The sequence below is a fragment of the Galdieria sulphuraria genome, assembly GCF_000341285.1.
Source record: "Galdieria sulphuraria unplaced genomic scaffold scaf_0, whole genome shotgun sequence".
Lineage (NCBI taxonomy): Eukaryota > Rhodophyta > Bangiophyceae > Galdieriales > Galdieriaceae > Galdieria > Galdieria sulphuraria.
This window is the reverse complement of record NW_005178475.1, coordinates 138,438-160,990: the sequence shown is the minus strand read 5'-3', so window position 1 is coordinate 160,990 and position 22,553 is coordinate 138,438. Positions and strand designations below refer to the sequence as shown.

The 22,553-nt window shown below is 38.8% G+C and overlaps 8 protein-coding genes across 9 annotated transcripts; all 8 read right to left on the bottom strand.

Annotated features, from left to right (window-relative positions):
* Nucleotides 1–119: 119 nt before the first annotated feature.
* On the bottom strand, nucleotides 120–2,120 carry Gasu_00810 (small conductance mechanosensitive ion channel, MscS family). Its single transcript, XM_005709178.1, has 5 exons — nucleotides 1,161–2,120; nucleotides 879–1,106; nucleotides 684–828; nucleotides 350–638; nucleotides 120–298 (listed from the first exon to the last, which is right to left on the bottom strand). Exons 1-5 carry the CDS (start codon nucleotides 1,960–1,962, stop codon nucleotides 209–211), a joined length of 1,554 nt encoding a protein of 517 aa, XP_005709235.1. The 5' UTR covers nucleotides 1,963–2,120; the 3' UTR covers nucleotides 120–208.
* Nucleotides 2,121–2,139: 19 nt separating this feature from the next.
* Nucleotides 2,140–4,230, bottom strand: Gasu_00800 (pre-rRNA-processing protein esf1). The gene has a single exon (XM_005709177.1). It carries the CDS (start codon nucleotides 4,206–4,208, stop codon nucleotides 2,607–2,609), a length of 1,602 nt encoding a protein of 533 aa, XP_005709234.1. The 5' UTR covers nucleotides 4,209–4,230; the 3' UTR covers nucleotides 2,140–2,606.
* Nucleotides 4,231–4,312: 82 nt separating this feature from the next.
* Nucleotides 4,313–6,970, bottom strand: Gasu_00790 (mitochondrial intermediate peptidase). The gene is made up of 7 exons (XM_005709176.1): nucleotides 6,814–6,970; nucleotides 6,517–6,759; nucleotides 6,284–6,463; nucleotides 6,064–6,225; nucleotides 5,272–6,017; nucleotides 4,825–5,220; nucleotides 4,313–4,768 (listed from the first exon to the last, which is right to left on the bottom strand). Exons 1-7 carry the CDS (start codon nucleotides 6,934–6,936, stop codon nucleotides 4,498–4,500), a joined length of 2,121 nt encoding a protein of 706 aa, XP_005709233.1. The 5' UTR covers nucleotides 6,937–6,970; the 3' UTR covers nucleotides 4,313–4,497.
* A 19-nt stretch (nucleotides 6,971–6,989) lies between these two features.
* On the bottom strand, nucleotides 6,990–8,060 carry Gasu_00780 (uncharacterized protein). The gene is made up of 6 exons (XM_005709175.1): nucleotides 7,860–8,060; nucleotides 7,699–7,803; nucleotides 7,526–7,650; nucleotides 7,396–7,470; nucleotides 7,233–7,339; nucleotides 6,990–7,175 (listed from the first exon to the last, which is right to left on the bottom strand). Exons 1-6 carry the CDS (start codon nucleotides 8,057–8,059, stop codon nucleotides 7,107–7,109), a joined length of 681 nt encoding a protein of 226 aa, XP_005709232.1. The 5' UTR covers nucleotide 8,060; the 3' UTR covers nucleotides 6,990–7,106.
* Nucleotides 8,061–8,069: 9 nt separating this feature from the next.
* On the bottom strand, nucleotides 8,070–12,640 carry Gasu_00770 (DNA-directed RNA polymerase subunit). Of its 2 annotated transcripts, XM_005709173.1 has the most exons (18): nucleotides 12,060–12,640; nucleotides 11,857–12,011; nucleotides 11,537–11,810; nucleotides 11,317–11,487; nucleotides 11,111–11,251; nucleotides 10,758–11,066; nucleotides 10,532–10,709; nucleotides 10,306–10,480; nucleotides 10,200–10,254; nucleotides 9,894–10,152; nucleotides 9,641–9,834; nucleotides 9,391–9,595; nucleotides 9,302–9,345; nucleotides 9,064–9,255; nucleotides 8,752–9,000; nucleotides 8,505–8,702; nucleotides 8,265–8,451; nucleotides 8,070–8,212 (listed from the first exon to the last, which is right to left on the bottom strand). In XM_005709173.1, the coding sequence occupies exons 1-18, from the start codon at nucleotides 12,570–12,572 to the stop codon at nucleotides 8,091–8,093; spliced, it is 3,621 nt and encodes a 1,206-aa protein (XP_005709230.1). In that variant the 5' UTR covers nucleotides 12,573–12,640; the 3' UTR covers nucleotides 8,070–8,090. The 2 variants fall into 2 exon arrangements, with proteins under 2 accessions (XP_005709230.1, XP_005709231.1); XM_005709174.1 differs by having other exon boundaries at nucleotides 9,391–9,834.
* Nucleotides 12,641–12,759: 119 nt separating this feature from the next.
* Nucleotides 12,760–15,070, bottom strand: Gasu_00760 (beta-chimaerin). The gene is made up of 7 exons (XM_005709172.1): nucleotides 14,655–15,070; nucleotides 14,472–14,611; nucleotides 14,226–14,423; nucleotides 14,088–14,180; nucleotides 13,447–14,034; nucleotides 12,978–13,394; nucleotides 12,760–12,919 (listed from the first exon to the last, which is right to left on the bottom strand). The coding sequence occupies exons 1-7, from the start codon at nucleotides 14,944–14,946 to the stop codon at nucleotides 12,857–12,859; spliced, it is 1,791 nt and encodes a 596-aa protein (XP_005709229.1). The 5' UTR covers nucleotides 14,947–15,070; the 3' UTR covers nucleotides 12,760–12,856.
* A 9-nt stretch (nucleotides 15,071–15,079) lies between these two features.
* On the bottom strand, nucleotides 15,080–17,770 carry Gasu_00750 (sulfite reductase (NADPH) flavoprotein alpha-component). The gene is made up of 5 exons (XM_005709171.1): nucleotides 16,694–17,770; nucleotides 16,553–16,648; nucleotides 16,308–16,500; nucleotides 15,963–16,255; nucleotides 15,080–15,915 (listed from the first exon to the last, which is right to left on the bottom strand). Exons 1-5 carry the CDS (start codon nucleotides 17,630–17,632, stop codon nucleotides 15,457–15,459), a joined length of 1,980 nt encoding a protein of 659 aa, XP_005709228.1. The 5' UTR covers nucleotides 17,633–17,770; the 3' UTR covers nucleotides 15,080–15,456.
* A 9-nt stretch (nucleotides 17,771–17,779) lies between these two features.
* Gasu_00740 (regulatory associated protein of mTOR) lies at nucleotides 17,780–22,470 on the bottom strand. Its single transcript, XM_005709170.1, has 9 exons — nucleotides 22,359–22,470; nucleotides 22,178–22,303; nucleotides 21,858–22,130; nucleotides 21,294–21,808; nucleotides 20,809–21,238; nucleotides 20,533–20,763; nucleotides 20,294–20,482; nucleotides 19,587–20,244; nucleotides 17,780–19,537 (listed from the first exon to the last, which is right to left on the bottom strand). The coding sequence occupies exons 1-9, from the start codon at nucleotides 22,407–22,409 to the stop codon at nucleotides 18,129–18,131; spliced, it is 3,882 nt and encodes a 1,293-aa protein (XP_005709227.1). The 5' UTR covers nucleotides 22,410–22,470; the 3' UTR covers nucleotides 17,780–18,128.
* Between the last annotated feature and the right edge of the window lie 83 nt (nucleotides 22,471–22,553).

Below are 22,553 nucleotides of genomic sequence, written 5' to 3'. Positions count from 1 at the left end.
GACACATCTTAGGGCGACAATCTTCTGGAAAGGATATCATCCGATACAATGAAAGGAATATGATGCTATGAGGAAAATCTCTTAAAGACTAAGCAAACTTAGGTATTGACTAAATGTATTGTCAAAAAATTCAATTGATGTGAAACAATATGCCGTTTAATACAACCAGAGAACACAACAAATGACTGAATATTGAAAATTACAAGAATTAAGCAGCACCTGCCACTCTTAATTGTTGCTCCAATTCACCAAGTTCTATAATAAGATTTTGACGAGCCAGTTTCTCATCCATTTGAGACTGAAATGGTCTCTCAAACAAACAAACAAAAAACATAAATAAAATACTTACTGAATTTTTCAATACACATCGGACTTCAATTTCAATACTATCGTCTCTTACATCAGTTACATATATCGTCGGAGGGACTGAAAAGTCTACCACTGAAAAAGATTCTATTTTCTTTCTAATATCATCCAATATACGATCCATATTCTGTAAATAAACTTTGGAGAGTGAAATTTTCCTTTGAAACGGAATTTGTTTCATTCTACTCAAATTGGTTATCACTGCACTTGTAAACGTCGAGTTTGGGACAAAGACTACTAAACCTTCATCATTTAAGACTTCTGAGCTGTACCTAAAATAACGTTAGTACTTCATTCTTCTTTGGCTAAATACGAACCATCCAATCTTCTCAACACAACCATTCACACTACCATCTCTACTACGGATTTTATCACCCACAGTAAAAGGCCTCGTCAAATAAATCATGATACTACCAAAGACATTGGACACAAAATCACGCGCAGCCAAACTCAACGCGATGCCTAATTATCAGTTACAAACAGTAAAGGATTTTACGTCAATTCAACAGTACCTCCCAAGCCACTGATTGCAAAGATTGGAGCAAACGAAAGACCAACATATTCATAGAGTAAAAAGGAAATGATAAGATAGTTCACAGCCTGCATCAACCTTTCATAGGCTAAAAACAAGGAACGATCCATAGAATCGACATTCTTCATATTCGAACCTACATTCTGAAACAGCAACTTCCGCCACCTTTCCAAGAACCATCCAAACAATAAAACAAAAGATAGCTTTCCTAAGTACCGTAACCAATTTCAATATGCATAAGGAATAATTCAATTCCCATTACCTAAACCGTAACCAACAACATTGTCACCAATCCGCACGTGTAGAATGTTTTCTAAGGCATAAAACGCCGAAGAACCCAACAAAGTTCCCAGGTTTGCTATTCGTAACAAAGCAAAAATCCACAAAGAAAGAATCAACGGCTGTTCCGCTGCTTTAAGAATTGTATCACTCCATGGAACAGAAGTTACAAATTCATCTTTGATTTCTTTCCCGGCAACTTTGTTTAAGACTTTTGTTCCCAAAAAGTCGAATTGAATCCAAGCCTTTCTAAGCCAATGCAGCATATAACGAACAACTTTCGGCCAAACCTGGACAAGAAACAGTAACACAGCCAATTCCCGTATAATCACAATAGTCACGATTTGAGTTTGGTACAGTAGACGCTTTCCATCTGAGGGTACCACATCGAACCAAGAATGTAGTCCCAAACGCTCAGCAACAAAGACAAGACTGTTGTGACAAAAGTGAACCGAAACGTCGAATAATTTCAGTACCGAATGTAACACTGTGTCTGCTCCTTTCACGCTTGGAGTATACTGAAGATCTGTGTGACTTCGCAGATTCTGAGAAAGACCCATTCTCGTTTGTTTTCGGCAGAATGAGGTAGCCAGCGGTATTCCCCTTGCATTCTTGAGTTTTATAATAGGAAAACGATATAAAGCACAACCCTTATAACGAATATTCTTCTTAACTTCCGATAGCAACCAAGTTGATGATGATGATGATGATAGGAAGCAATTCTTCATCTCGCCAATTCTCCGAAGATTGTTGAGCGATGATGAGTTCATAAGAAGACATGGCATCTTATAAGACGCAAGTTGATTCTGAGAATGAAACTTCAACTCTCGAACTTTCAAGAGAAGCCGTGGAAGCAGCTTTAAAAGCAAGGAAGCTGAGGGAAAGAATTGAAAAGTTTTTCTCACTTTCTAACGAGAGCGATAAAGGGGAGAGTGAAGACGTGTATTCGGAAAGTGAACTTATTGACCGAAACATCTTTTATTTCTCAGAATCGAGCCAAGGCCAATATTCCTTGCGAGAAGCCATAGAACAACTAGAAGGTGCCGCAAAAGCTTTGAAGGAAGTTTCTTTGGAGTCCAGCTTGAGGGTCACTGAGAATATCCAGAGTAGTAGTAGAGAAGTCGGTTATCCTAGAGACACCAACAAATCTGTCCATTCGGAAGAAAATGTAAGGAGTCAATACACGGAAGAAACTGGAACAACTACGGAAACTTTGGAGATATCTGATTTCGAGTTGGACATTTTGACTTGTTTCAAGCCGAGTAAGTCATTGCGAGAGAAATTATTGCAAAACACTTCTCAAAGACGATGGAGAGACGAAGCATTAGAATTAGTTCACGAGTCGAAGCATTTGACGATATTGTGGAATAATACCTTTTGATGTTCATCTCAGTTTATTGTAGAATACTACTTCATTTGTTTCCACAGTTCATGAAGTATCATAAAGTCTTTTCGATCTTTCATGTAGAAGTTTTTTCATTCCAGAACTCTTCTTGAATCGTGAATCAGTTGGGTCTAATGCAAAGTCATGTGAGTGGTACAATGCAGCAAAGCGAGGATCTTCAGTATCTAAAGAAAAGTTCTCAGGATTTGATTTCACTTTCTTCAGTTTGGATTTCCTTTGTTTGCCCTCGTCTGAAGAATAATCGTTTGTTTCTTTCGAATTCATAAAGAGTAACTCCAATTCTGCTTCTTTGCGAATACTTGATTTATCATCCTTTGAGGCTGGTACAGGATTAGGTGACTCGTCGTTTTTATATACTTTCCGATCTTTACCTGCGTTTTTCTTACTTTTCATCTTTCGAAGGCGTCTCTCCCATGCACTTTCATTCATTTCTACCTCCTTTTGTTCTTTAGATTGCAATATCTTCTTTCCGATATTATCTAAACCTGAAATAAAGGTGGCTTCCATTTCGAGATTCTCTTCTTTCTCTACATGTCGGTCCTTGCCTGAAGAAAGAACTTCTGAGGCTAACTGCTTATAGACATCCCTTTTCTCTTCTTCTATCTCAGAATCCGAGGAAGCAAGATAAGTTCTTAAATCATCATCTAACAAGTCTTGTTCCGTGAAACGCCGTTTCTTCAGTTTTGCACGATGTGGATCGTCTTCATCCCATGAAAGTTTTGCAAAAGTATGTTGCAAAGGCAAAGTAGAAAATGTTTTCGGTTCATAGTTATTGGGTACTTGACCAGCAGAATCTCTGGGAAGGTCCTGAAAGACAACATCGTCCGGTATGAATCGTAAATCAAACACATTGCCACTACTTTCCAATTCTAATCCGTCACACTGTTCATAAATTGAAGAAGCTGTGGCAACAGAATCACAAACGACAACTCCAACATAGAATTTTTCTCTGTCCAACTCATACTGTCTGGCAATTTCTGACGAAAGTTGTTCATCAAATTCCTCTTGTTCTAGATTGAGAATGTTTGTGGTATATGCTGAATTATCATTCAAAGTTTCAAGAGCTTTCTTCCTAAAACGCTCAAGTTGTGGACCCTCCTGACTTTCTTTGTTCAACCAGTATTTCCCATATTCTGTTGGATATACGCAAATACTCAAAATCTGACCCGATTCAGGACAAAAGGAATTCAAAGCTGCTAAAATATCTACAGCGTACAGTCTTTTCCAGTCTAGATTTGTCACTGCCAAACGATGAGTTTCTCTGCCAAGGGGAACAACACTCGAGGCAGAGGTAGCCTCTTGATTAGAAGAATGTTCTATAGAAACCATTTCACTCTTACTAACTTCACTTGCCCACTTTTCTGGTGTTTCTGTGACTGCATTAGACTCTTCTTCTGAAGAAGAAGGGTCGGAAAGGACTTGATAATAGCTTTCCAATTCCTGTTGTTCGGAAAGCTTTTTGTTTCTGTCGATGGGCCTTCCAAACTTGTCGACATCAGGTTGACTTCGTTCTAGAAACTTACTCGAAATTGACCTGAAACGTCTGTCAGTTGAGACCTTTCGCAACTTCTTAGGAAGTCTTTGAAACCTTGGATCACGCAATCGTTCATGAAATCGACGTTGCATGAAACCAATCCAATTTTTGGTGAAGTAAGTACGCAAGTTTTCATGCATTTTCTGTAACTGCTATCGAGTTCATCCAAAAAGAGGCTACTTGCAATAGTCTACTGTTAAGACCGTAATTCTTTATCTAATAAAAACGGCAAAGTACACGACAACAGCATACAAGAGAATCTTCTACAATGACTTGAATAACAAATTGTTCATGTCAACTTGTACACTTTGTTTCACAATTTGATACAGCAAACCAGTCAAAAGGTTTTGTAGACAAGGAGAATGTTCAATAATTCTGCATTTAGTTATCTGTGCCAGTATAGATTGAAGGACACTCTTCCAAGACAAACTCATTTATACCCAATTCCATCAAAAAGCGATCAGCCTTCATATCATTGTCAAGAATACTTTCTAATATCTCTTGAGGACTTTTCGAACCTCCAACCATAAGGACCTTCTCTTGTAACAACTTTCCTGATTCCTTACTAAGAGGATTATCACTAAATAAACGTTGCCATATTTTCGATGCAAGCACCTTCGCAACCAAATAGGAATAATAACAAGAGGCATATCTATTCAAGACATATTAGATGCTATACAAAAATAAATTCTGATGAAAAAGATTTACCCGTATAAGTGACCAAAACGAGTGTGCCAAGCTGTTCCCTCAACATATCGAAATGGAGTGTGCTCATTTTGTACTGTTTTCAATATATCAACACTTCTTCCATCATAAACGCTAGAAGAAGAATGAAGCTCTAAATCCAACAAAGAATAGAAAATCTGCGTCTGTGCGTCAATTCCTGAGAATAGCTGAGAATGTCTCAGCATATCCTCCACCAGAGACTCTGGAATAGTCTTGTTAATAAAACCTTCCTTTGCAAACTGCTGTAGAACTCTTCGGTCCCTAGCAAAATATTCAAAAAGATGCGAAGGCATTTCTACAAAATCTAAAGCAGTCCTTGTTCCAGCTAGATTCTGAAATCTAGTTGCGGAAAGAATCGAATGTAGTGCGTGACCAAATCTTCAAAATGAAATGTCATTGCTATGCAAAAATATAGAAATTCACACTTACTCATGATTTAGGGTTTGAAGTTCAAAAGGATGCAACAGAGTTGATTCTTTCATGGTCCTCGAATTATTTTCCATGTTCATTGTGATGGCTATAACTGGAAGTTGATGCTTGCCATCTTTTGAAATACGATGAGACTGAATCGTGAAATGAGTAGAGTTTGGATATTTGTAAGGGCGTTGATAAAGGTCAAGAAATAAAGTTCCCAAACACTCTCCAGACTCACTCACAAAAACGAATTTTCTTACATCGTCATGCCACTTTTCCGGATTTTCCAAATCTTCTACAGTTCTTATACCAAAAAGACAATTTGCAATATAAAACATGCCCTCCAAACACGATTCTAATTGTAAATATTCATCCAATCTTAGGTTTTCAGTGGTAAGCTGCTTCTTCCTAATCTGATTACAGTAAAATGTAACTTCCCAACTCTCAATAGGGTGGTTTGATAATTCTCTTCTATATTTTTCTTCTTGAAGTTGCCGCAATTCATTTTCAAGTTTTGGTTGCAAACTTTTATTAAGTTGCAAAAGAAATTCACGCACTCTTTCAGGATTCTTCATTAACTTGTCCACAGAAGCAAAATGACTGTAGGATAAATAACCCAACATTCTCGCTAACTGACTTCTAGTTCCTAATAATGAGTCGACAACTTGAATACTTGAAGGATCTGCATTGTATATAGATAGATAGGCCAGTTTACGAGCCTCTCCTTTTTCATGATGGTGTAAGATCTGTTTCAAAGTTTGCTACAAACATGTTCAATATAACTCTAGTCGTGACCAAACTCCTTACCATATCGCTCCTATAAATACGTTTTCCTTCTCGTTGTTCAATATACTCAAAGGAAGCAAGCTCAGTTGGACTAAACAGCTCATTCACTTTATCTTCAGGAACAGAAAAGGAAGCTGGTGGTCGCGAAATCTGACGGGTAAACTCAAAACCTAAGCTAGCAATCTATTACAGACCTAATAGTAAACTTTACTTCTCAAGACGAGTAAGCGCTATTCCTGACCTTGTTTTGAAGCTCCACGATTTTTTGTCTGGTCTTACTTGGCATATGAATACCGCTTCTTTGCATATCCGAAATGAGAGACTTGAGCATCATATTCTCTTCTCTGTCTAAAGAAAGCTCCGAGGACCTCATTTCCAAGTCTGAAAGCGGTCGATAAAGAAGATAATCTGCGTTTAATTCCTTACAATACAACGCTTTTGGTGGTTCTCAATCAGAGTCGAGAATATACTTACTTGCATGTAACTATTCAAAACAGAAAACCATTTTTCAGCTTCTCCAATAAAATCTGGATCAGGGTGTATGTGTCTACAGAGTTCCATAACATCCAATACTCTACAGAGTTCGTTGGATAGATCGTCAAATAACTGTAAAGTATAAGTAGACGGTTTCGAAGATCTTATTGTCGTAGCTATGCGTTCACAATTTTGAATGGTTTCCAAGGTTATAGACTGCCAATCACTTGCTCTATGCAAACGCTACAGACCAGATGAGTCAGTATTTACTGGAAGGTTCGAATGGGATAAAAATACCTCTAAACCGAAAATACCTTTTCCAGTATGATTGGAAAAACTACGGTTGCTACACTTGTTTCGAAAGGAATTGTCTCTCAAAAGAACTGGTCTAAAACAACGAAGAACAAATCGAAAGGCCATAACTTCCAATCACCCGATAACGACGACTGAATAATGTATGTTTGACAAAAGTGAAGACTGAAAATGGCGACAAATGTATTTATATATCAACTTGTGCTTCAATTCTAGAAAACAGGACTACTAACCAGCCTTATGATAAAATGTCATATTGTGTAAACAATATTCCAGCTTTATAGGTAATTCACATGGTATCTGCTGAGAAGGGTCGGCAAAGAACTAATTACTTCACCATATTGTTCCTAGCCGTTGAAATTTAATCCACTACACTTATATAATTTATACAACGTGCTACTTACAGCATTGTTAAACACCTGAAAGAGAGGAATAGCGAGTAACTGAAGATCACTTGGAACGGAAAAAGCACAAGACTCTGGGAGCTGAACAAGGTATAGGTTCAGTTTTTCTACAAAATAATGAACCATTGGAATGAGAACAATTATGCCGAGCTTTCAAACTGACCTTTAGGTTTGGTAACATGTGGTGGGATATATGGATATCTATTGTCAGAAAAGTCAGGATACCACCAAGTTGCCACTAGAAATAGATTAAAGATAAGAAAGGAACAAACCGCTCATTATAGTCAACGTACAAAAATCTCCTACTTCCCAGTGGCTTCTTTCTTGTGATGGACTCTTTAGACGATTATCCAGTTTTCTTGATAGGCCTTCCAAATCACCTTCACCTGGACGCAGTCGACCACCAGGTAACCAGAAACTACAAGTATTTAACAACGATAACAAACAATATTCTTAAGAGAAATACCTTCCAGCGTCTTTAGTTCGTTGTAAGACAAGCACGTGAGGGTGTCGATGATGGTGAACAAGAAGCACACCTGCAACTGAGTGCCTCAAACCCCTTTCTTGATATCTATTCAAACAATTATTATTCTTTCAAAAACAATTTTAAGTCATAAGTTTGCACACTTTTCCTTTAGCCGTTGAGGATTTCGTTCGTGTTGTTTTTGGGAGGCTTGTTTGGTACCAAAAGTATAGTTGTCTACTTTATATAGATTCACTGTTTTCTGTGCTGGTGCATCTATAGGGAGTTCTTCAAGGTTTTCAACATTGGTTTGTAAAGTTATGGGAGAGGCAGAATGGTTATCATCTCCCACAACGACGTCCATGACCCAGTCAGTCACATTTCACATTGTAATCCTAATCGCGTTCGAATATTGACTGCTGCCAATTCGGTGGCCAAATATTTGAACACATAAGGCAATAGTATCTTCTTTGGGCGTCCTTTCTCTTCGCCACAATATCTACAAATGATGCGATGGCTTCTCAGATTATGAGACGAATAAATAACATTCTGCAACGATATTATCGAACTACAAACTTCACACGCATAAACCGTATGCAAATCAGAGCAAAGTTGAAGCCGATCATGAAGTAAATAAGCAGCACCATGAGCAAGTAAAGCATCTCTTTCCATTTCTCCAAAACGAATAGCGCCTCCTACTTTTCGTCCTTTCACAGGTTGTCGAGTTAAAGGGTTGATTGGACCCGTAGAACGAACCTACAGATACATTCTCTTTCAATGTGCTATTCCCAATACAGTAGTACACGCACCTGGAATTTATCGCTAACCATATGCCTCAGTCGCTGATAATGAATGACCCCAATGAAAATATCGACTTGAAAAGGCTCACCAGTGTATCCAGAATACATAACTTCATTTCCATAGAAATTAAAGCCAGCCTTGCGTAACTGTTCTCCAAAGTAATCAACAGCAGTGTTATCTTCATCAAAGCGAAAGGGAGTGGAATCCTTATTCCGCAAGTAAGAAACATTTTGACTGCAAACATTGATTACGTACTTGAAACATGCCATGCAATGCTCCTGCTTTACCACAAATGCTTTCCATCATCATTCCTATAGTCATTCGACTAGGAAATCCATTTGGGTTAAAAATAATATCAGGAACGATCCCATTCTCCGTAAAAGGCATGTCTTCCGAAGGCCACAACGCTGAAAGAACTCCCTTCTGGCCATGACGAGAAGCAAACTTGTCTCCAATAACTGGAATTCTCGGATAACGCAATTTTATCGAAGCTCTTCGGATGCCCTATTGACAATATATATATATATATATATCATTAGAAATGACCAATCAAACTGCAGAGCTTACTTCTGCGGAGGCTCTGCTAGTAACGGGAATCAGACGAACTTGATCAACTATAGCTGGATCAGCTTGCTTATGAAAATAAACTTTCTCTGAAGTGCCACTAGCTAGACTGTACACAGTTTCATCTGCTATACAATACAGTGGATCACCTTTGAACACTCTAACACCAACTTCTGGTAATCCATCCTCGCCAATCTAAAAACTACGCATAAGAAGCCCATTTTGAATGACTTCGACTTACTGTCTCATGTTGACTACCTCCTCCTATATATTTCGATTTTGTTCCTAGGCAAAATAAGACATTTTTTGGTAAACAATATGCACGCTAACCTCTCATTTGATCTAAATCGATCAACTGTGTTGAATACATCGTTCCATGCGCCAAGCCTCGATCCAAACTTGCCTTATTGATGACCATGGCGTCCTCCATATCATAGCCAGTGTAACTCAAAACTGCTACTACAGCATTAAAACCATTAGGAAAATGATCCATCTCAAAAGAATCTTGAGTTGGAAAATTTCGAACGATAGGAATCTGAAATATGTCAAAACTTGTCCAAACATGAAATGAAAAACTCACTTGTGGGGTTACAAGTCGATACATTTTAGAGTCACTTCTTCTTTCAAATAAATGATAGGGAGTGCCCAGGCTTTGTTTGCTCATTTGGCATTGGTACATATTCCTCGGACTCTGATTCATATCTGAAAATGGAGTAAGCGATGCTACTAAACTTAGGAAGCTCAAACAGTCAATTTCTTCATGTGTTGCAGGAACTTGTTTCAAACAACTAAAATTGAAAATTCTATCAATACAAGTTCAAAAGGTTACTTACCAAAAACAGACTCATCCTTCTTCATATTCTTCCAATCTAAAGAAACGACTTTAGGATTAGCAATACGCAAAAATGCCTGTTCCAATGGACCAATATATTCTTGTTTTGGCGACTTTGACAACAATAGCCATACTGGTCTTAATAATCTTGCAGGACCAGTGAAGATAAATAGACCAGGGAAGTTTCGATCGTTCCAGGTTTGGCGGACAACTGTAACAATTTCTGCAGTTTTTGGAAGTATATTCATCTCATTGTTTACCTATCTGTTGCTCAATAACTTTCTTCACATGCAAATTACAAGTAAACCTTTAGAATTCTCATTTGCTGACTGATATTCATCATTATATCCACAGAAAGATAGCTACATATTAAAATTATCAACCTGGGACAATCGGTTCCTTCACATTCTTACCCTAATATCTTTCCATCTAAAACGACGGGATACTCCCATGCATTTGGCATTTCTAAAGAGGAATACTTATTGGACAAAGTCATCCCATGTTCAACAAGCCAACTTAACAAGGGTTCTGTAGCCATCTCCTCTGACTGTGAAACAATTACAGGATGCGCTAGATGGTTCAAAAGACCTTGAAAAAATCAGGCTTTGAAAATAATATGCAACTAAAATATTCAAATACCGCAAGGAGCGCCATCGGGTGTATGAACAGGACATAGAAAACCCCATGCCTCTGGAAGAAGTTTACGAACGGAAGTAGTTTTCAACTCTGAAAAGAACTGTCCTCGATGGACACAACGGAAGTGAGAAATATATCGATAATAACTGATTCTTTCAGCAACAACTGAATATCCAGCAGTCTTACATAATATTATTAAAAAATTTTCAAAAACGATGAAAAGACTTACTTGCATCAAGTCCAATCCTGTCCTAGTCTGCAACTGACCAGTTGCAATAAAATGCTCCATTCTTTTGCCAATATCTATAGGGCATCTTTGTAAGCAAGTGGCAAAATATGGACCTTCTTCTAAATGAATCGCTTTCTTCATGTTGAAATCCTTCAAAATCACAGAGCGAATGCCTAATAAATAATCTTCTATTTTCTCTTTCAAATACATCATATACAAATGTCCTGGAAGTAGCACTTCTTGATGTGCTAAAGAATCAGGACTATCAGGGCAAATAGAGCCCCTTGCTACAGCAATCAGTTTCCGAATCTACGAGAAAATTAAAATAAGTGAAAAAAAGAATTCATACTAACCATTAAAGCTAACATTTCGAGTTTGGCTACATTGTCATCATCTGTATATTTGTCACCACTAAGATGTATTAATACAAAATGCTTCAGAAACTGTCTTCCAACTTGTTCGTCAGTAACTTGATCATCGAATATACTCAATGCCTGGTGAATGCAGATACATGTATAAGTATTAAAGTAGCTAAGAAGAAATTGCAGAATGTCCATACGATACGAAAAGTTCTTCCAAGATAAGCCAACTCTGAACCAGCGGTTCCTTCATACTTTGACAAGCCATCCATCAGCATTGCAATTACACGATCCCGTAAATAAATGTCATTTTCGTTTCCTTGCATAATGACTTCGTATATAGTTCTATCGGTTATCTCTGGAATCAAAGCCTATCCATCGAAGTTAAAAAAATTTCTCATCATCCTGCAGTGTTCATACTTTGAAGATTAGCAACACAGGTATCATGTACTCTTGCTTTGAAATAGAAATTCTAGCTTGAATGGCACCAGAAGTCAAGTAGTGAAGATGGAAGGTCTTGCTTGTTTGATCTGGTCTAACGCATCTTATATAACAAGAAAATGAAGAAAACAAAGGTCCCCTGTTGCTATTAGAGTCTCTCTTAATAGCCATGATATGATTTCTCCTTGAGACGATGATCATTCGCAACACTTTCTCTACACCATTACAGATGAAATATCCTCCAGTCTCGAACCTTCATACGGATTAGCTTCAGTTTACAGGGAAAAAGTACAACATACTCTTCTTCTCCTAATTTCCGCAACTCTCCACTATCCATTTTACTCAAATGACACACTGCACTTCGAACCATGACTGGAATCTCTCCCACAAGGCGAACCAACTGATGGCAAACCTTACCATCAATCTTGCAACGAAGAGTCAAAAAAAGTGGAGCCTATAAACCACGCTAAGATAAGGGATATCGGCAAAGGTCTTCAATTACTTTATAACTAGTTTGGTTCTCTCGACAGTGCCTCGGCAACAGCTTATCATGCACACTTCTACGCGCTTTGGGATACTGTGATGGCTTCCTAACTTCTATGTTGGCTACATCAATTTCAACGTGCAATTTAGAAGCTGGGGTCTGTCCCATCAACGAGCTCGGTGTGTGGAAACTGTCTTGTGCGTCTTTGGGAAGCTTTTTAGAGGCAAAATGTTTCTGGTTCACCTCAAAATTTTCTGCGGCATCTGAGTTTTGTGGGTCTAAAAGACTCTCACTACTGTTGTTATCCAGTTGCTGTGTAAAATGTACTTTTCTTGTCGTCTTCTTTGATTCCGATTCCTTCGTTTCTTGATCGTCGGTGTTAAGAATAAACCTTAAAGGCTGGAGCTCCTTCTCCAGATACGTCAGTCCTTTAGAAAGGAAGTAATCAAACGACTCAACATGCGGTTTCACGAGTTCCAATAGCTTGTGCTCTTTCGACGATAACAAAATGCTATTACGACCGGAACTCATTTTGATAAATCAATCACCAATCGATTCACAATGTCAAACTTTCAAAGTCGATATAACAACAAAAATCTAGGACTAGCTGTGGAAAATGCTTGGATACTTTAGGTCATTTCAAGTATAAAATGGGAGAGGTCTCTCAATTAATCGAAAACCCGTTCCAATGACATCAACTCAACAGAGCAACACTCAAACGTTTGATCAAACCTTTATATATCTTGAAAGATTGCAATACAGGTTAATGACTTGGATACAATCAGAAACACAAAAAATATGCACAATGTATCCAATTATTCATGAAATCCTCGTCCTAACAACTTTCTTCTAGTCAATGGATCTAAATGAGGCATTTTCTAATATAAATCATTGTGCTGTAAATTGCTTCCTAATTTACCCTAAAGGGATTCTTACCTGAAACGTTCTATCGCTATGAGTTTTGCTTACAGATGACTTGTCTGTCCATAGCCATCTAATACTTTCAAGCACTTCATCACAAGCCAATTGTTCTTGAACAAATCCTATCTTGCTGTGCATACTATGTGTGCCATGCCTTTCTTCCATACTGTGCATATTGGCATTTACCAAGCTACTCTCTTTCAGACATATTTGACTCGTTTCTATACCTTGTTTCACTTCCTGTACAGCCCCGAAGGTTTTACGATAACTGCCGGATAATCCTTCTGATAAACAATTTGCGTCAATATTTCCTGCGTTTTCACTTGATTCAAAGTTAAGAGAATTACGAGGAGATTCGACAAGTTCTTGTTCTAAAACAGCTGGCAGTTGCGTAGGAATCTGGCAGTTTTTGTTCACACCTATACATAATGCCTTAAACCAGATTCAGAACATGGCATATAGAAAATATCAACAACAAATTTACCATAGCAACTCTCCATTCTCTTATTCCCAGAGCGCCAGATTCATCTCTGTCAACTAGATTCCAAATAAGAGCCACTTGTTCCAGAGAAAGATTGAACTTGCTAAAGAATTCAATACCCTCAGAAGCGGAAATTTTGCCTTTGTCACCAATATCAACGGCATGAAAGGAAGCATCGAAACTTGTTCTCTCTTCATCACTCAAAGGCTTCCATTGAGGTATCTCCTTCGGCCTCCGAGAATCCTTTATCTTAGGCACAGAACGGATGTCACTTGCTGCGTCAAAACAATTTTCCTTATCAATGTCATTGTGACATCGTTTCGACAGAAACAAAAATTTGGGAGGGTTGTAAAATGGATTAGGTTGAAGATGAAGTGGCATGGAATGATGTTTCCTTGTCTTTATCTCTTTCTGTTCTTTCACGAAGAAACTGCTAACGTAGTCATCAATGATCAATGTGACTGCTTCTGTAACGGCCTGTAGTTCTGCTCTGGCAGAAGGTTGTAATGGATCCCAGTGAATAAGAGTAGGAGTAAAAATTGTGGCGATATTTTTGCCGTTCATATGATTAAATAATGACAATGAAGACGTCTAGGGCAACAAAGTAAAGTAAAAGATGCTACCAAAGTTTTCTTCGGCGTTACCTTGGCAAGTAACTGCATGAGTTTCTCAAAGACTTCCTTATTGTCCCCTTTCAATTCATCGACAACATGCAGGAGACTAAGATCCGCATTCGACTACACAGTATTGGTTTAATGCTTCTCTTTTTCAAGTAAAAATACCTTTTTTGTTGAGAGCAGTAATTGTCCAGTTTCTTTTGGGAGAAGAGGCGACCTCAAATTTCTTAACAAATCTTTCAAAAGATCAGCCATCGTGAGGGGATCTGGTGCATCTTCAGAATTCTGTGAGTAGCTTCTTGGTACTTTGTAACCTTGATTTAGGAGTGATCGAAGCTTTTGCATCTGTGAAAAGGAACCGCTCTATTGTTTAATGTCAGAGAAGGGTCATCCGAGTTAACATCAACATACACTTCGAAAGATACCTTCAACTTCCAGAGCATGAGGCTCTTCGTTAAGAAATTCAATACAATCAAGTATGGAAGTCTTCTCTTCACGAGACATTCCATTTGTTGGTTTTTCTGTGTAACGGTGAGTACTTCTACTAGTTACTATATTGTTTCAGTTGACTTTTAAGAACAAGTCTACGCAGACCTTTGTTTGCTACTAAGGGGTTTGATTCTTTGATATCAGTTGTCACCTCGTTTCCTACAACGCTAACTCTTCTAGAAGATTTGTGTGCAGTTACTAGCTTCTGAAAAATACTTGCTTTATATGAAATGTTAAAAATGGAAGAATGAATATATCCTGCTTGCTTACATCGTTTAGGGGTCTGGGATGAAGAGTCGCTTTCATAACCACTTGGGTTTTTTCTCTTCTCATAGCTTGAAGTGAGATTCCTAACAGAGTCTAATGACAGTCTCCTACGACTCTTTCCATTCGACATTTGAACCTCAAAATTTCAAAATCATGCGCGCCAAATTCTTCACCTAACAAATGAGCTGACTTTATAAATAGAAGAGAAACCAACTAGAGATGCGAAGAAAGCAATGAAAATAAATCCTCTAAACTCTGATGTTCGCTTTTTCGCCAGGTTTAATGTAAATGACGGAAGAGGTTATTTGTATCCGTCTCAAGGATATTAGGCAGAGTCAGACCTGCTTGAAAGGTGAAGCGAAACAGAAAAATTGTCAGTTTACGGCCGACCTAAGACATCATAATAGATACACGAACTGAAAGCGGCATGGAGTAGTACAAAGTTGCTGCTATACTCGCCATACAAATAATAAAGGAATATAACAATTCCATATAAATGATACCAAAAAGTACAATTATGAAATTATTTATATACTTTTCTATCCAAACGGAAACAACAAAAAACTTGCGAAAATAAACTTTACAAGTTCTTCTGCTATCTTCAACATAGGGTTAAGGCGTGTTATATTTTACTTATAACTCATGTAATCCAAACGTCACGCTGATATCGAGAATTCCTCTCCAAAGCTTCCATAAACTCCAAAGCGTCTTCCCTGGAGCAACCAGGCCTATGAGACGAAATGATACGGAGCCACGCTTCATGAACGTCATTGGCCATTCTTGTACCATCTCCGCAAACATACACATGGGCTCCTTGCTCAAGAAGCGACCAAAGAAAGGCTGATTGTTCTAACATAACATCTTGGACATATATCTTCTTAGGTTGATCTCTCGAAAAAGCTACAAAAAGGTCAAGGAAACCACGATCCACAAAAGCTTGAAGTTCATTTGCATACAAAAAATCACCGTCCTTGTGCCTACAGCCAAAAAATAGTACGTTTCTACCCGTACTTCCCATTCTTTCACGCTCCAACAAAAAAGCACGGAATGGAGCAATACCAGTTCCAGGGCCTATCATAATAATAGGAGTGGAGCCATTCTAACTCGGATTATTAGTGAAATAAAATGACACAAAGCAAAACATACTGATGGCAGCCTGAAATTGTCATTCTTTGACAAAAAGACAGGAATTCGGTTTCCTATATCGACTCTATCTGCCAGATAGGTTGTCGCTACGCCAACTCGATCTAAACCCAATAGTTCGTATCGAACCACTGCGACTGTGATTGATACCCGATTACTATCCACAAGAGACGATGATGAAATCGAGTAGTAACGCGGCGATAGTGGTCTTAAGTGTTGTACAAACTTTTGAAGATCAACAGAAGCAGAACTGAATTCGGCCAGCACATCATAAACCTCACGAGATGCAAGGTAACCTATCACACAAATTTACAGTTAAAACGGAAACTACTATATATATGATATTACCTCGAAGAACTTCGTTTTTCTTGCTTAGACCACCTTTTTCAACATCTAGCAGTTCGTCCAGTACCTTCAAGTCATTGTCTGAATATGCACATTGCCTCAAAAACATTAAAAGCTCCGGCTTAACATTTTTTATATCCAAATTGTATGTCAAAATATTCTTCAGAGATATGGGCGAATTGTCGGAACTTGAAAGCTATTGTACAACTATTAAAATAGATCCTACTATTATCTATGCGAGTAAATACCTCTTCTTCTCCCGTCGCCCCCAATGCAACGAGAAGTCTTTCCACTTGCTTCGGACAATTTGTGGGAAGAACTGCCAATGCATCACCAGGTGTATACTATCGAGAATGAATTTTCCTTCATTTCAAGTTGAGTTGGCTTACCTGAATGCCCGAGTTGGATAAATCTAGCTCTATGTGCAAAACTTCCTTGTCATCTGAAAGCTCATACTTCGTCAGCAATCTTCTTTCTAATACTTTAGCCAAAAATGGGTTCTCCTTGCTATGGCCAGCATCCGGAAAAGTTGAACCCACATAGCCATTCACATCATTTGTTCCAAACTTCATGTCCAACGCTTCTTCTAAATAATCAGCACTCGTTGTGACAGTTAATAAATCTTTGTTGTCCAGACAGCCAATTACGTTATCTATCCAATCTTCAATGACTGGCCAGTCCTCTTGGTCCACTTCTCCTCGAGCAACGATGGATTCCTTCCCCGTAATATTTTTCAAAGTTTCTTCGATCAGCTTTCCAGCTCTGCAAAAGTGAGGATAACCACGGTCTCCTAAAGCCAAAACTGCAAAATTCAAGTTTTGAAGTTCTCCTTCCTCAAACTTCTCTTTCAAACCGTCATAAAAGTCCTTTGCTTCGTTTGGAAGAACCCCATCCCCAGTGGTTGAACAGGCAACAAGTGTTAGTTCTTCTCTTTTCCAGTCAACTATTTCCCAGTGGAGCAAATTCAACAACCGGACTGAGATGCTGTCCGTTCCAAAATGTTGCGAAAGTCGTTCCGCAATTTTCTTGGCAACTTCTCTGCTAAAACCATACTCTGTTCCATATGCTACGATTACTCGCTTTGTACCAGTGCAACTAGGACTGGCGTGTTGAAATACTTCTTGCTTCAAGCGTTCAAGCGGGGACAAAGTCTTCTTCTTCCCTTGAGTTTCTGTAGTACGAACTGACAAGTCGACTTTCTTCAGCAAGAAATTTTCAAAACGTTTTTCCTTCAATTTGTCTGGTTTCTTAGTATCACATAAGTTACAGAAAAAAACCACATAAATTGCAGTTACGAGAAACACCAGTAGCACGACTAGCAATGCCATACCTTTTCTGATGGGTGGCCGCCCAAATGGCGTAACAATTCTCGTTGAAGTTTGTATATTCTCTTAGAGTACTCATTGGACGCTTGTAACCATTTCAAGTGCAGTTTGCCTTCAGGAGCAGTGTAGTCTCTGTAAAGGTGCAGTAAGAAATTTCATTTCACTACTTCAGAAACCAAATCGACGTTAGGAAGAGATGCTTCTTGCTTAGACCCTTCGTGAAAAACTACATAGTTTTAAGTGGAAACCAACGAAGTAACGTACAACGTAATGAAAATATTAGAAGCTAGTAATTAATAATCAAACGAGACTCATGGGTATTCGTCAAGAGCGTAAAATTGCTTATCGTCCAGACAAGTTCTTGTCATTTTGTAGCTTCTTTTGCCGAACTCGAAATAGATAATTCTATGGTCAATACGTTCAGAAAGCAGAAGCAACGTCTCTCGTACTAAAATTACACGAGATCAAGGTGCTTGTTACTAGTGTTCAATCAGTAAAGCTAATCATAGACAGAAACCACAGAATCTGAACAACCGAATGCAAACTTAGGGCTTTCAGGGTGACAAACAATGGAAGTGACAGGACCAATTTGTGTACTCATAGAACCTTCATGATATCGAATCATTCTCAACATACTTCCTTGGCTTCCGAAAATTTTTACACAGTTCTTGCCGGAGCCCGCGAAGATTGTGGATGCATTACTTCTTGCAGTCATCGTGCTCAATTCACCCCGATACGCTTCCAGTTCTAACATAAGACTTTCTCTTTTCTGCGTTATTTTTCTTGGGTCCCAGATAGCAATGCGTCCCGAGCCTGATGCTGAAAGCAAGCGATCACACGCAGCTGTCCTTTGTGAATCAACAGAAATCACCTCCCTATGGCCATGTATATCGTCAACCTGAATTGTGGTAATCTCATCTTCAGAGCAACGAGTATCTGCCAATATAATATTTCCATTACTAGTGCCACTGAAGACAACATGCGGTCCCATGATTTCTATAGGACAAGTCCAAGATGCACTGCATAGTTCTGTTTTCTCACCTAAATAATATCTCTTTAAAAGACGCTCCGAGGGAATATCCCAAATATTTAAGAAGCCACTAGAATTGGAAGCTACTCGAGCCGTAAAAGTGTTGCACGACATGACAAGCCTTTTTCTATTCTGAATGGAACTGTCATAATATGTACGGTCGAAATTTCGCCAGCTGCTTATTAATCGTACAGTAGGCTTGTCTTTGTACAAACGCCAAATTTTCACTTGCCCATATTTCGAACCTGTTATTACGATGCTAAAGTTGTCATCTATATACTTAAGCTCCATATCTCCTCCATAAAATATATGACTGACTGCATCCTCACTATTCAGGAATGATTGCTTCCGAATACCTTTTTGATAGTCCCATTCACTTAATTCTCCTTTTGAAGAACCAACTAATAAAGTTGTACCAGTGCCAAAAGCCAGCGAAGTCACGGAGCCACCTCCCATATCCAAAATGGCAACTTCTTTAAGAGACTTCACTTTGGAGTCGGCAATGCTATCACTATCCACTCTAGAAACGGCTCTCCAATTACTCAACGTTGTCATATCTTTGACTCCAAAAGTTGAGTTGGGATAGAGATTGGGAGTTTCAACTGAATGTGGTGCTCGCAGATACATTATAGTTCCTTGACTCCAGTCATATAAGGATGGAAGATGCCACGGTCTATCTGAAACAACTGCTTCTCGACCAACAGAATGTGAATATTGGGGAAAGCTATTTGACTTTAATGAAGCCTCTTGAAACTTTCCCTTTGAAGTAAAACCACGAAAAAGTTGACTAATTCCTTCTATTGACATTACCCGAGGCATGGAATTCGTGCTTCTTGAAAGTGAGTCTTTTCGAGTAGGTAATGCTTCTTCCAAGGAGCCTAATAAATGTTCAAACAATAGGTAATTCATGCAGCAACAACAACAAACCTGGTGATGAAGACAACGAAGATACATTCGATGTCGCATCTGTATGTTCTCCTGATCTTTTTTGTAAGGTTCCACGTTGCGTCTGTTCGTCATTAGTACAAACACTTGTATCTTTCAATACTTCTTGTACAAGAGCGGAAATCTCAGTCTGAGGATCGGTCGAAAGATATTTTAAAACCTCATAAAGGAATTCTAAGACAATATGAACTGTTCTATTATCATGCTCTGTACTTGAAACATTTTGTTCTCTTAGATGCTTCTTGGTTCTAACAGCAAGTTTAGCAGCTTCTCGACGGACAATGGGAGATGCCTCCTGGGAACAAACGTGAATCAAATATAAAATCAGGGGAAGAACAGCATCGTCAAAAGAAAGAGGCATTAGAGAAGGTGGTAAATCGAAGGCTTCGTTTTGAAAGTAAACAACCTTCACTGGTGGAAAGAATTCCAAAGTATACAGAACCGAAGCCCGAACCTCTGGAGACTCGTCTTGTCTCGTGGAAAGAACTATTAAACGCATCAATTCGTCGAGATTCACAACTTCGTCGATTGCCGAAGGAACATGTTTAAACATTTTCGCTAAACACAAAAAGGCCCACTTCCTGACCATTGCACTATGCATATCTTTGCATTGGCTAATTAGGGTGTTCATTATCCTCGTCTTAATCAAAGTTACAAAAAGTTGAAAGGAATTTCTTTTTACAACGCACCTCCTTCAATTTATCAGGCAAGACAGTTGAAACTACTGACAAGACGTAAAGTGCCATCGTCTTACATTCTTCAGGAGTATCTTCATATTCTAAAAAGTCGACAAAATACAGATGCCCACCATCCCTCACCAAGTCTACTGCACAAGAGTGATCTTGACAAACGATCTTGCCCCAAATATAGACAAGTTCCTACACGTCTGTCCATAAGAGTTAACCGACTTGAGAGCTGCAGATCTTACCTCTCGTATTTCTTTAGAAGGACTCTGAAGCAATTTCAGCACATAAGGGAAAATACCAACTGAAAGACCCAGATCAACTGCCCAGCTTCCCAACTCAAAGAAACGAGATAATAAACGCAACGCTCGCAACCGATAAGATTGACTCAAAAGAACTTGCAGTACGATGGGAAGTTGTTCTGGAGCGTCTTCCTGCTCATCGGCCATATCTAACCAAATCTCAAACGCGGTTATCTTGCACAGAGTTAACATTTTGTACAAAGTTCAAATCAAGAATACCTGATCATCAAAAAATGGGATTGGATCATAAGGGACCTGGTCAATATATCTACTTGATCTATTATCCTCTGAAAAATTGACACTATCCACTGACTGTGAATCTGAGACGGTTGGGCTGGGAACTGACGCTAAAGATCCGTCTATAGACTCTCTTGATATTCCAGCTGCTTCTGCACTCGACAAAATTGCGGGTAACTGTGCCAAACACAACTCCACTGTGTAGTCCCATGACTGCCACAATGGATGGTTATACATGGGTGGTAGTTCAGGGTGCGTCACAGGCGTGCAATTGAGAGACTTCATGACTCTTTCCGCTAATATATAATTTCGAAATAAGGATGCAACAAGTAAATCTTGTCTGAAAAGCCTCTTAAATAGTGGTCTTGGTAATGTATTCCATGCTATCGTATCTGTGATAGCAGTGAATATCCTTAAAGCAACAAATTTAGCATCTTCCAAAAAAACTGGAAAGAAATTAGACGCACCAGTTCAACTCTCCAAGCATAGTCTTCCTATCATTCAATTTGCCCGGTATGTGATCTAACATTTCAACACTGAGACCCGAGACCATCGTACGACTAAGAAACCAACGAAGAGCTATCTTAATTGGAGTTGTAAGACAAGCCGTGAAAATATCCGCTGGATAATTAGGATTGGTAGGCAAAACCTCGTCTCCTCGACAAGCCGCAAGAAGAATAGAATCTTTGAAAGAAGAGGACTCCGTAAGGTTAGAGAAATCTGAAGCTGATGGAGACTCTCGTTCAGTAATTTTACGGTCTTGAAAATAAGCAGCTTGTGTGTCCTCCTGTTGGATACGTCCTTCAATCTGTGCTGTTTTTTGCTCGTTTATCCGATGCTCTGCCAATTGTAGAAAGCACGAAAGAGCCAAACCTCCTGAAGAACAATCAAAGACGTAAATAGACGGAACTCCGAGCCAAGTCTGCAAGTCGTACAACGACAGGGGAATGTACTGTGTGTAGTTCTTATTAAAAACCCAAATCTATTTGAAAGTTAACCATGTTCGAGATTACAATACAAACATTATATACTTCTCCATTAGCTGTTGGTCTAGGTACCCCATGACCGTTATAGTGAAATAAAACACGCTCTTCTTTGGCACTTCTACGAAGACTCACACAAAGCTTCTTGACTTCTTCTACTGTAGGGTCTGCAGCAACCTTGTAACGCGCTCTGGGTTGCCAACGTTCATACTGAAGTTGCAAAGCTTTTCCAATTGATTCTATCGCCTTTTGAGAAGGTAAGGCGGTTGGATCTATCCAACACTCGAGCCTTGCACAGGGTTTGGGTTTGACAACATCCGGCTGAGATGGGCTGTGAGAAACAAAATTTTACTGAAGAAACAACTTACTGGGTCTACTCCCACATTCAAACAAACAACCAACGCTACGCAAACCGTTTTCAGTCGGTATCGGATTCTCCAAGACTCGATGTGCGAGTCTCCTGCAAGAGCTGCTGTCTTTCTAGCTTCCACAGCCTAAAACCCAACAATATTAATAACTTATGATAGCCTGTTTCAACTAGACTCTTACGTCTAAAAGCTCGAGGTGCTCAGAATTTAATAGATAGTTCCATAAGCTCATGACAGGAAACAAGAAATCGGAACAATCCGCAACCAAAAGATAAACATGATGAACTTGGCTTTGCAATCAGGACTGTGAAATTACTTATCATACTGTTTTGCAGCAAAACCTTCTTAAAAGTTTTTTAGATTGGAACATTGTTCT

Coding starts and splice junctions, on each gene's coding strand:
- Gasu_00810 (XM_005709178.1), bottom strand. CDS start 1,962: ATGCCATGTCTTCTTATGAACTCATCATCGCTCAACAATCTTCGGAGA. Junction 829..878: donor TGCAATCAGTGGCTTGGGAG/GTACTGTTGAAT, acceptor ACTGATAATTAG/GCATCGCGTTGAGTTTGGCT. Junction 639..683: donor TGTGTTGAGAAGATTGGATG/GTTCGTATTTAG, acceptor ACGTTATTTTAG/GTACAGCTCAGAAGTCTTAA.
- Gasu_00800 (XM_005709177.1), bottom strand. CDS start 4,208: ATGCAACGTCGATTTCATGAACGATTGCGTGATCCAAGGTTTCAAAGA.
- Gasu_00790 (XM_005709176.1), bottom strand. CDS start 6,936: ATGGCCTTTCGATTTGTTCTTCGTTGTTTTAGACCAGTTCTTTTGAGA. Junction 5,221..5,271: donor CTTCAAACCCTAAATCATGA/GTAAGTGTGAAT, acceptor TTCATTTTGAAG/ATTTGGTCACGCACTACATT. Junction 4,769..4,824: donor CGTTTTGGTCACTTATACGG/GTAAATCTTTTT, acceptor TGTCTTGAATAG/ATATGCCTCTTGTTATTATT.
- Gasu_00780 (XM_005709175.1), bottom strand. CDS start 8,059: ATGGACGTCGTTGTGGGAGATGATAACCATTCTGCCTCTCCCATAACT. Junction 7,804..7,859: donor CCTCAACGGCTAAAGGAAAA/GTGTGCAAACTT, acceptor TTGTTTGAATAG/ATATCAAGAAAGGGGTTTGA. Junction 7,340..7,395: donor ACATGTTACCAAACCTAAAG/GTCAGTTTGAAA, acceptor ATTATTTTGTAG/AAAAACTGAACCTATACCTT.
- Gasu_00770 (XM_005709174.1), bottom strand. CDS start 12,572: ATGAGTTCCGGTCGTAATAGCATTTTGTTATCGTCGAAAGAGCACAAG. Junction 11,811..11,856: donor CGGAAATTAGGAGAAGAAGA/GTATGTTGTACT, acceptor ATCCGTATGAAG/GTTCGAGACTGGAGGATATT. Junction 11,252..11,316: donor TTGGAAGAACTTTTCGTATC/GTATGGACATTC, acceptor TGCATTCACCAG/GCATTGAGTATATTCGATGA.
- Gasu_00760 (XM_005709172.1), bottom strand. CDS start 14,946: ATGTCGAATGGAAAGAGTCGTAGGAGACTGTCATTAGACTCTGTTAGG. Junction 14,612..14,654: donor CCCCTTAGTAGCAAACAAAG/GTCTGCGTAGAC, acceptor GAAACAATATAG/TAACTAGTAGAAGTACTCAC. Junction 14,035..14,087: donor TCATGCAGTTACTTGCCAAG/GTAACGCCGAAG, acceptor TTGTTGCCCTAG/ACGTCTTCATTGTCATTATT.
- Gasu_00750 (XM_005709171.1), bottom strand. CDS start 17,632: ATGGCATTGCTAGTCGTGCTACTGGTGTTTCTCGTAACTGCAATTTAT. Junction 16,649..16,693: donor TATCCAACTCGGGCATTCAG/GTAAGCCAACTC, acceptor CATTCTCGATAG/TATACACCTGGTGATGCATT. Junction 15,916..15,962: donor ACAATTTCAGGCTGCCATCA/GTATGTTTTGCT, acceptor AATCCGAGTTAG/AATGGCTCCACTCCTATTAT.
- Gasu_00740 (XM_005709170.1), bottom strand. CDS start 22,409: ATGAGCTTATGGAACTATCTATTAAATTCTGAGCACCTCGAGCTTTTA. Junction 22,304..22,358: donor AGCACCTCGAGCTTTTAGAC/GTAAGAGTCTAG, acceptor GTTGGGTTTTAG/GCTGTGGAAGCTAGAAAGAC. Junction 21,239..21,293: donor ATGCTTGGAGAGTTGAACTG/GTGCGTCTAATT, acceptor TGTTGCTTTAAG/GATATTCACTGCTATCACAG.